Below are 10,347 nucleotides of genomic sequence, written 5' to 3' on the forward strand. Positions count from 1 at the left end.
TGCTCCATTTACCGCTTCATATTTTAAGTAAACCCCAAGTCAACATAGTAAACCCAAGAAAAACTTAACTTTATTTGAAACTTTATAAAATGAAGAAAAGTACATTTTTTGGCGGAAAAAAAGAAAGACTAATCAAAATCGCCGCCTTATGACATATGTACACTTTCGATGACGTGGCATCATATTAGCCGTCGGATTCATTAAAAAAATATCCAAAACAATTCCCTCTTTTTTTTTTCTTTTTTTTTTTCCTTCTTCATTTCTTTGTAGCATCGTCTTCTCACTCTTCTCTTTCATGTTTATATCTGAAAAAAAAAATCTGAATCTCAGCGAAGAGCTCGCAAATACGACAGGTACGACGTGTCGTTTTGGATCAATCTGTAAATCAACTCAATTCTACTTTCCTTGTATATTTTTTTGAACTAAGTTGCAATATTCAAGTTCGATTTTGCTAGTTTAATTTTTTGTTTTTTTCCCCTTTTTTGTTTGATTTATGATGCAGTAGCTTTTTGTTGTTGTTTGAGTGCGAAGAAATTCGAATAGCGGGAGATGCATGTGATTGAGTGAGTGAGGATTTTTGAAGGGTTTATTTTTGGTTTGCTTTGATTTAAGAGAGAGATTTTGAAATAGAGATTAGTGTGATGGCTGAAGCTGTTATGAATTTCGTGAACACCACGTTGGACTGGGTGACTGGTGCTTTAGATATGCCTTCTGCACGAGCTCAGGTGTTTGGATTCCAAATCGGTGGTAAGTGATTTTTCATAATCATGCATTCAATTATGGCTGCGGTCATTTTTGTTTTTGTGCAAGGAAAATTACTTTTGTATGTTGAAAAAAATTCAGTGTGCAAAGTTCTGTTTAGTTTTAAGCATCTAGGAATTCAGGTTGTGGCCGTGAAAAGTAGTTAATGTTGCTAAAGTGGCAATACATGGTTGGATATCGGTGTAAAATAGTTCTATACTGATGTTGCATACAAATTAAATCCAATTACTTTTACAATTTACTATGTAAATGTATTTTATGATGTTGCGTAGGTTCATTGGATTAGCTTCTAAGAAAATTTATATTGTTAGCTTCAAGAGCTTTACAAAGTTACTTTTGCTCGACTGGGTCAAATGGTTTGGAAAATTGTTTCCCTTTGACTCTTTGAGCTTTAAGTCTTGTGGTTGAAAAACAAAGGGCACTATGAGAGCTTCATAGTAAGTCGACCTTGTTCAAACTGTGTTAGTCAGGAGTTAATGAACTTGAAGACATGGGTGATTTAGACAAAAAATACTTTATGTAGTTATCCAATTCCAGTTATATGATACTATTCAAAATATGTAATATTTGTCCTACTAACTGAGGTTAGCTACATGGATTATAGATCACAGTAGTGTTATATGTCATAACGTGTAATACTGTATCACTGTGTATAATTTTTGAAGAGTCTACTATTTCTGCTAATGTAAAGATTTATGTTTTGTTGATTGTATGAAAATCTTTGAAGCTGGCATTGAAAATAATCAAAACCTAGATTAGAAGTCTCTCTCTCTCTCCTTTTTATTTTTTTTTATTTTATTTTTTTTGAGAAGTGGGTTAGAAGCTTATTTTCCTTCTTCTCTTTGTCTTTGCACAATATATTTCATTACCAATGAGATTGATTAATTTGATTTTTTCCTTCATTATTGCCTTGTGTTTGAAGGGCACTTGTTTATCGAGGTTTTTCTCCTTGTGGTCATCCTTTTCTTGCTTTCCCAAAAAAGTTACAAGCCTCCTAAACGACCCTTAACAAACAAGGTTTGTTCAACAGTACTCTGTGGTGTATTTTTATTTTAATTTTTTTTGTTAAATTTCTTTTTTCTGATACTATGAAATATTAAGTTTATTGTTGTTTTTGAAAGCCACACTCAAATTATTCTTTGCATTAATAATAATGAGTTTTTAAGTTGAATCCCTAGCTTATTGTTCTGCTGTTTGTTCTAGGGCAAGTAAATCTGAGAATAATCATGTTTTGGTATTTTGACTCTCTTTGAAAAATTGCTCAATATCTGCAGGAAATTGATGAGTTATGTGATGAATGGGTTCCTGAGCCACTTATTCCTTCTCTTAATGAAGAGCCGTATGCACCACCAGTGCTTGAGAGGTGATTGCATTTTCTTGTCTGGAGGCATCCTCGTTTATTCTTTATATGTTTCTAATATGTTATAATTTATCTCACCGATAAGAACCTTTAGAAAATCACACTACAAAAGTTGCCTACTCTATGAGCCCTTTTGGGAAATAGCAGAAGCTACTTTTTCTGACTTTTGAATTATGAAAAGGTCACACTACGCGTGTGTTTGACACTATTATAACTTTTTGAAGAAGTAGAAATATATGACTTCTTCTCTTCGATAAGTCATTCTATCATTTTCGTAGGAAAAAAAATGACCTCAAAACAAAAAAATACTTTCATTCTTGGCTCTGTAAAAAAATACTGGAAATACTGCCTCCCCACCACCATTTTCACCCAAGGTTCCATCTGCTAGAAGCATTGGCCTTGCACCATCATTTTCACGTAATGATTTATCTGCTGAAAATATTGACCCTCCACCACCGTTTTAATTTTTTTTTTCCATGTGATTTTATTTTTATATAGCTACTATTATTTTTATAGTTAGTTATAGCAAGTTTTTGACCCCAATAAAAGAGGAGGGAATTCTAATAGAAGTAAAAAAAAAAACAGCAACAAAATATACATTGACACACATTTCACGTTTTTTTTTTATTTCTATCTATCATATCATACACAATAAAACAGCAAACACTAACTACACAATAATTTATTTGGCATTGCCATCAAGATTATTGTGAATTAAAATTTTATTACTATTTACCACATACAATAACACCGTTATGGGTGAAGATGAAGTAGAAGAACCAGTTTCTACCTAAAAAATGGAACTAATAAGAGAGCAAATAAAGAATTAATTGCCTAAACAATTGTAATCTTAGTGATTAGGTTATAGAAAATCAACATTCAATATTGAAAAGTATTTGTTATCATAGTTGTTTTAATATCCATTTTTTGTGAAAAAAAAAATTGTATTCTTTGAATTATTTATCCAAACGCTACAACTTTAAAATAAGTACTTCTATAACTAAAAATTCAAACACAAAATAACTTATTTATAAGTTGCTATTAACAAAAGTCCTTATACTTAAAGAGCTTATTTAAGTTGTTTACCCAAACTGGGCTTATAAACCATCCACTGTTATCCCATATTTTCATTGTGGGACTCAAGTCCTACACCTTGTAAAGTTGTAACCGGATCGTAAGAGTTTCTTGTTTTCTTAGATGGAGTTCCTACTGAAAAACTGCATTGTTATGGTTGCATTTCTTGGACTATAACATAATATTTATCCTTGAGGGTGAGCCTTGCTATATAGGATTGTCACCTTTTGACTTGGTGTTCAGACATATCTTCCTAATTTTTGAATTCCAGCAATTAGGAATTTAAGTTCAAGATGATGGTTCATCTAAATATGAACAAAGGGATTAATGTAATTTACAAACTACAATTAAAATATCATTTTTTTGGTTCGAAGTATATGTTGTGGAAGTAATCTTACAGTGGGGTCAATGTGTTATGTAAGCTAAACTACTGGTTATTGAGCAATAAAGTGTTCAATATGTTATGTAACATAATAGTACTTTTATGCAGTGCTGCTGGGCCTCATACTGTAATTAATGGAAAAGAAGTTGTCAATTTTTCTTCAGCAAACTATCTTGGGTTGATAGGCCACAAAAAGTTACTTGTAAGGAAATGATCCCCATATCAGCTATAAATTCTTCTTTTTTGCCCTGGGTTAATTCAGTGATTTAATGAATTTATATTTGAATTCTTCATGTAGGATTCATGTTCTTCTGCTTTAGATAAATATGGTGTTGGTTCTTGTGGTCCTCGAGGATTTTATGGAACAATTGGTAAGCTTCTATCTTAAAGTTCATTATTGAGAAAATGCTTTTACTCATATGATATGTTTCCTTGCCCCAGATGTCCACCTTGATTTTGAAGCAAGGATAGCAAAGTTTTTGGGAACCCCTGATTCAATTCTCTACCCTTTTGGTTTTTCCACCATGTTCAGCGCTATTCCTGCTTTCTCCAAAAAAGGAGATATAATTGTAGCGTAAGTGTGCATGAACTCGTCTTTGAATGTTAACTATGTTAATCTTGTTCAGTATTTCCTCAATTTTAGCCTCACGACGTTTTTAGTGGTCTTTGATAAGTAGACATTGGATATATAGATATTTGGTAGTTTTGTTTGATTTTTTTACCACCTTTATTAGCGTGGTCTAAAGAAAGAACTGAGTTACTAGTATCATCTTGATATTTATTCGTAGCAAAATAATGCTTATATGATTGTGTCATCTTGTTCCACTTGGTACAAGCTGATCACTGCAGGCTGCATGTATATAAACCCTCATGTTTCACAAATAAGTTTTTATCTTTTGCAGTGATGAAGGAGTTCACTGGGCAATACAGAATGGCCTTTATCTTTCTAGAAGCACAGTGGTGTATTTTAAGCATAATGACATGAAATCTTTAAGAGAAACTCTAGAGAACATCACTTCCAAAAATAAGCGGGTTGACAAACTGAGGCGTTATATTGTTGTTGAAGCCGTCTACCAGGTAAATCTTGTATATTATGCAAGATGTATTAGCTTTACATGTTCACATTGTTTTAATTCCTTTAATGTTTAGCATTAAAAGCAGGTGGCTACATGAATTGCATGTCTCTTCTTGCAATGCTGGTAAACTGTGCTATATGAAATACTATTGTTGCTGAGATAGGACAATATTCAAGAACTGCAAAATTCAAGATATTTACAACAGATCAAATATAAATTTTGTGCCTTAAAGAGCTGCAATCCTTTGGTTGGTTATATAGCCTATGAACTTGTAACATTTGGGATTGATGGATTTGAAAGGATTATTAAAAAAAAAGGCAACAAGGAGGTACGGATATATATGCCTGAAATAATCATGAAGCTTGATGCATACTATTGTGCTAAAATTCAACTTTGCTTTGAAGAAAGGGGTTAGCAAGGATGTACCTTGATCATTTGGTGACAAAGGGTCTAATACCATGTCAAAATCTTAAACTGCTTGGTGACAGCTTATGATACATTTTATATATTTAACAAAATGATCTCTTGCAAGTGTTGCATCCCTCCTTTATGTGGTTTTCTCCTTAAAGATTGATCTTTTTGGTTATTCAGTTTGTCCTTATAAGATACCAACTGGGATTATAGTTTAAAAATATCAGTGGTATTGCCTGGAAGATTGGTGTTTGTTGCAATGTCAAAGCTCACTTATTGTGTTTGTCGTGGTTTATTAATAATTTTGAATTAGATTAGTTATTATTTTGTGTGTCATAATAGCATCTAACTATATTGTCCTGTGCCTACAGGAAAATAAAATGTTTTGATCAACAGATATTAACATCTTTTTTACCTGTAAAATTTCAGAATTCTGGTCAAATTGCACCCTTAGATGAGATCATTAAACTGAAGGAAAAATACAAGTTCCGTGTTTTGCTGGATGAGAGCAACTCATTTGGTGTGCTTGGAAAATCTGGAAGAGGTCTAACTGAATACTCTGGAGTACCGGTATGTACTGAAAATTTCTGTGTTTGTGTGTGTGTGCACGCGCGCGCATGTATTCTGGGTAGTGTTAGTATTTGTGATGTGTGCTTCATGGGTTAAACTTGCTGCAGATTGAGAAGTTAGATATTGTAACGGCTGATATGGGTCATGCATTGGCTGCAGAGGGAGGATTCTGCACTGGAAGTACAAGAGTTATAGATCACCAAGTATGGCATTTCATATGTGATTATCCATCTGCAAGTTATGTGTTGGATTTCTAAATTTACTAAGGAAAGAAAAATAAGAATTTGTTGATGTGGAAATCAAGAATTTATTTTTTCTTAATTTTTTTGTTCACCACATTTTATATCTCTCTTTTTTCTTCAATACAATAGTGAACCGAAACAGTTGCATTTTCTTCTTGATGCTGGAAATAATTCTTATCCATTTTCCAAATACTAAGACTTGCATGTTTGTAATCTTGCCAGCGATTGAGTAGCTCTGGCTATGTCTTTTCTGCTTCTTTGCCTCCATATCTTGCAAGTGCTGCAATTACAGCTATTGACATTCTGGAGGAAAATCCCGAGCTGTTATCAAAGCTTAAGAACAACTTATCTGTGCTATGGAAAGGTGAGCTTTGGTCTCATTGCTAGTTTCTTGAATTGTAATGTTAGTGTCTACAGTTTAATTGCTCTTATTTCTCGCCCAATCATTCAAGGATTGCATTTAATTGTTTGGTTAAGTACTCTGATTTTGAGATACATTGGATACTGCAGAATTGTCAAAAGTACCAGGTTTGAAAATTACAAGTAATAAGGAGTCACCAATTGTTTATTTGAAATTAGAGAAGTCAACAGGTTCGCAGAAAGATGACCTATGTCTACTTGAAAAAATTGCTCAGCGGGTAAGTACTTTTTTTCCTTGACAATTGTTGGTTCCTTCTTGTTGTGACGAAATGACTTAAAATATATATTTTACCAAAGTTAACTTAGTGTATGACGTCTCAAGATAATAGAATGGCATAGATCTCTTGGTACATAATGCATTAAGTTTATGTTGTTGCATCATAGTATTGTGCTTGTTTTTGTTTGTGCTTATGAATGTTTTTGTATTTGTAGGTTTTGGAGGAAGATTCTGTATTTGTGGTGGTCTCTCACAGATCAACATTGGACAAGTGCCGTTTACCTGTGGGAATAAGATTGTTTGTTTCTGCAGGGCATTCAGAATACGATCTTCGGAGGGCATCTGAATCATTGAAAAGGGTTTCAGCACAAGTCCTAGGTGGTCATAATTGAAAGCTATATACATATATACATACACCTATCTTCTGCTTGTTTTGTATGTACCATAACTGTATCAAAATTTCAGATTTTTTTTTTTTTCTGTTTTGGTTTCATGTTTAGTTAATCAATTTTGAAATCCAGGGAAGATAAAGAAAGTTGTGTAGTTGATAATTCTTGTAACATTTGATGCTACTTTTGTGTGTTGGTTGCTTACTGAGTTTTACATGTAGAATAGAATAAGGGTTTTGTTTTTTATTTATTTTCTATTTTTCTAGTGAGTTGGTGAAGATGCCTATTAACTACAATTCCTTAACTGTATCTTATTTGATTTTTTTGCGCGCTCTCAAGTGTATTGCTTTGCATGCTAGATGCCACCAAGAACCAATGTTACACTTTACATTATTCATCACTTGGCTGTTAAATTTAAGGTTAGGGTTTCTAATTGGTTTAACGTTTTGTTTTTATACTCGAAGAATTTGCAACTATCTAGATTGAGCTCGATAGTCTATGCAAGTGTGTAGTGTTTGAAGGAGTGTATGTAAATAACCCAAAAGAAAAGGTTACAATTCAATCTGGAAAGTCCGAAAAATATGGTTGTGTAATAAATGGAAGTCAAATGCTAGCTTTTTTAATTTAAATAAAATTTTATTTACCACTTTAATAAAAAAATAAAGTCCTCTAATTTTGCATGTATTGCCGGATAAAATCGGACTGGTCTTAATCCAAATCCAACCCTAAATTTGGACCGAGCCAATTTTTTAGACCATGATCCTAAACCCACAGAAATTTCATCTTTTTCAGGGCATAATAAAATCGGGTTAGTTCCTGGTCTAAAATCTAAATCATACCTACATAATATCAAGCCAAGACCTTAAACTACATAAACAATTAAACATTGTTGAACACACAAAGCAGGAAGTAGGCAGTACAAATTCTTTGAACACAGATATACTCGGCATACAAGGAGAATTCATGTTAGGCAACATATTAAGTTGTTTCTTCTTGACTGTCTCAGAGAATCATCTTCCAAAGACTCCATCCAAACATGTCACCAACATATCCTCCATGCTCAAAACTGTTGTTTCAAAATTCATACCATTCGCATTACTGATTGACAACAAATTAATCAACTTACAATTTCGGCCTTAAAACCTCTATTAATCCAAATCCAGCCACAAACATCAAACAAATGAAAAACACACACATACACACACACACACACAGAGTGCAGCATTGACATCACTCCTCCATCGCATTGTTGTCCTCTGATTGCTGTTGGGAAACAGAGACTTTGATCTTTTGTGGTAATGTAAGAGATGGGTCCTTCTGAAGGGCCAAAGGAGCTTTGACCAAACTGATGCCCTGCTCCAACTCCCTTGTTGCCTCCTTCTGTATCTTTCTTTTCTTGCCCTTCATTCTATTAAAAATTTGACAAAATGTCAGCAAATAACAAAATGGGAGGGCATTGTAAGGCTTCCTCATCATGTAAAAGTGGAAGTGATGAATTACCTATTCTTATGGTGCCTCTCCTCCCTGGTGACTCTGATCTTTTCAATCTTTGGAATGGCCTTGAGGACGTTCTCCGCAAGATTCCTGTCATATCTCTCTGGCCTGTTTCGCTTTCTCTCAAACTCAAAGGTTGAATCCTAACGCAATATATGATAGTCATGAGGCTCTTTCAAACCACAATTATGAGCGACACAGACACATAGGCCAAAAGAAAGGAAATATAAAGTTTCATTTACCTGAGTCATATCCTTTCCATGCACCCGCCTATACGCCTTGGTCCATTTTACTTTCCGAGGATTCCTCTTCATTTTGAAGTTCTTGTGGCATTTAGATCTACAAAATCGGAAAATCTGCAAGAGAAGTTTGTCATAAATCTGCACCATATATAGCATGTAACGCGGGGCTATAAGCCTATAACCAACCATACATAGCTTCCTGTCACTCTTGAGCATTTCATGAGTTTTGAATATATATGTACTTAGCCTACCAGTTACTTTATGAAAATGAATTAACAATACTCAATGGAGTTCACAGGTGATCGAAGAACGAATTCAAATATCATGACAAGTACTTGTAAATCTAAGCTAAGGTGGAATTATGAAGCTTATAGAACATAGTTAATAAAGGCCTTACTTTCATATCAAGCATTTGCCATCAACTTATCCAACAAGATCAATACATAGATATCCACATAATACTAGTTCTCCAGTAGCATCTATACATATGGAGCAATATAAAGATAACTAGAAATTGAAAGTTCACTTAATAATTTTCAGATGTTATATGATTAGTTCATTACTGATAAGATAAATGAGAGTTCCATAGGGAAGAACAGAGGTTCACCTTTGCATCATTACGAACAAACTGGATTCCATGTCCAGGGTACACGGTTGAAGAACAAAACCAGCACTTTTCCAATCTCATTGTGCCTCTAAACTAAAAGCAACACTTCCTAAAAAGGCAAAAACAGCATAAAAATTAAGGATCATAAATCATCAGTATCAACTATAATACTGCTATCTAGATTTCCAGTAAGACCAAAAAAACAATTAAAAAAAAAACTCATCAGGCAAATAATTTCAAAGAAAAATAATATATATGAACAGTGTCTTTGGACTACAACAATTAACGAGGAAATAAACGGTAAGGAAAACCTAGCAGCAAGATTTACAAATTAAAGCGAAAATTTCTCGCCATGAAATCATTTAGCTATTAAATAGTTAAGTTAATGAAAAGGGAGTTTAGCTAAGAAGCATAAGAGAGAGAAAACCTCAGATGGAGAGAGAGAGACGGCGGAGTGGCAGTGTCGCCGCCACGGCTGCTGAGGTTTTGAGGGTTTCGCTAAATTCAGCTTTAAACTACAGAGTCTACGTATAGGAGTATTTTTTTTATTTTATTTTATTTTATTTTGGATAAATTTAAAAAAATTTGGAGTTTTTGAATTTTGAATTTTAATTAAAACTCTTTTTTAAATTTTTTAAGATTTTTTTTTTTAATTTTACCAAACTAAGGCAAACTAAGGCTTGGTTTGGTAAAGCTTTTTGAAGAGATGTTTGTGCTTTTTAAAAGTTCAACCTCCTTATTTTGTGTTTGGTAAATTAAAAAGATCATGTGCTTATGCTTGTAGCTTTTAAAATATCAGGGTACTTTTGAAAATACCTAGGATAGAGCTTTTCAAAATTGGCTTGTGCTTTTCAAAATTTAAAAGTCTAATATAACTTCATATGTTAACTAATTTTCAAATTTAATGCTTGTATTTATGTCTATTATAGTATTTTTAAATTTTAAAAGCTATTTTACCAAATACAATTGATGTTACTTATGTTTATTAAAAGCTATTTTTTATTTGATTTACCAAACATAAATGCTACTACTTTTAAAACACCATCTTTTAAAAGTTAACTTTTATAAGCTATTGTTACGATGGGTAACCGGAGATTAATG

At 33.1% G+C, this 10,347-nt stretch overlaps 2 protein-coding genes across 5 annotated transcripts; one reads left to right on the forward strand and one right to left on the reverse strand.

Moving 5' to 3' along the window:
• Nucleotides 217–7,187, forward strand: LOC107605645 (long chain base biosynthesis protein 1). 4 transcript variants are annotated; one of them, XM_021105329.1, is made up of 14 exons: nt 217–353; nt 503–747; nt 1,685–1,779; nt 2,037–2,125; nt 3,687–3,780; nt 3,877–3,949; nt 4,020–4,152; nt 4,481–4,655; nt 5,495–5,635; nt 5,743–5,838; nt 6,020–6,029; nt 6,089–6,241; nt 6,388–6,515; nt 6,730–7,187. In XM_021105329.1, exons 2-14 carry the CDS (start codon nt 642–644, stop codon nt 6,904–6,906), a joined length of 1,470 nt encoding a protein of 489 aa, XP_020960988.1. In that variant the 5' UTR covers nt 217–353; nt 503–641; the 3' UTR covers nt 6,907–7,187. The 4 variants fall into 4 exon arrangements, 3 of the variants coding, with proteins under 3 accessions (XP_020960988.1, XP_016163080.1, XP_020960989.1); XM_021105330.1 differs by having other exon boundaries at nt 225–353; nt 506–747; XR_002349547.1 differs by lacking the exon at nt 6,730–7,187 and having other exon boundaries at nt 6,007–6,029; nt 6,388–6,496.
• On the reverse strand, nt 7,774–9,828 carry LOC107605646 (probable ribosome biogenesis protein RLP24). Its single transcript, XM_016307596.2, has 5 exons — nt 9,674–9,828; nt 9,247–9,355; nt 8,640–8,753; nt 8,404–8,540; nt 7,774–8,311 (listed from the first exon to the last, which is right to left on the reverse strand). Exons 2-5 carry the CDS (start codon nt 9,325–9,327, stop codon nt 8,134–8,136), a joined length of 510 nt encoding a protein of 169 aa, XP_016163082.1. The 5' UTR covers nt 9,328–9,355; nt 9,674–9,828; the 3' UTR covers nt 7,774–8,133.

The sequence above is a fragment of the Arachis ipaensis genome, chromosome B06 (assembly GCF_000816755.2).
Source record: "Arachis ipaensis cultivar K30076 chromosome B06, Araip1.1, whole genome shotgun sequence".
Classification (NCBI taxonomy): Eukaryota; Viridiplantae; Streptophyta; class Magnoliopsida; order Fabales; family Fabaceae; genus Arachis; species Arachis ipaensis.

Excerpts from the sequence above, each read along its gene's own strand:
- LOC107605645 (XM_021105329.1), top strand. The coding sequence starts at position 642 with ATGGCTGAAGCTGTTATGAATTTCGTGAACACCACGTTGGACTGGGTG. Across the intron at positions 2,126-3,686 it reads GCACCACCAGTGCTTGAGAG|TGCTGCTGGGCCTCATACTG; the intron begins GTGATTGCATTT and ends ACTTTTATGCAG. Across the intron at positions 5,636-5,742 it reads CTGAATACTCTGGAGTACCG|ATTGAGAAGTTAGATATTGT; the intron begins GTATGTACTGAA and ends AACTTGCTGCAG.
- LOC107605646 (XM_016307596.2), bottom strand. The coding sequence starts at position 9,327 with ATGAGATTGGAAAAGTGCTGGTTTTGTTCTTCAACCGTGTACCCTGGA. Across the intron at positions 8,754-9,246 it reads TTGTTCGTAATGATGCAAAG|ATTTTCCGATTTTGTAGATC; the intron begins GTGAACCTCTGT and ends CTTCTCTTGCAG. Across the intron at positions 8,541-8,639 it reads ATGGAAAGGATATGACTCAG|GATTCAACCTTTGAGTTTGA; the intron begins GTAAATGAAACT and ends ATATTGCGTTAG.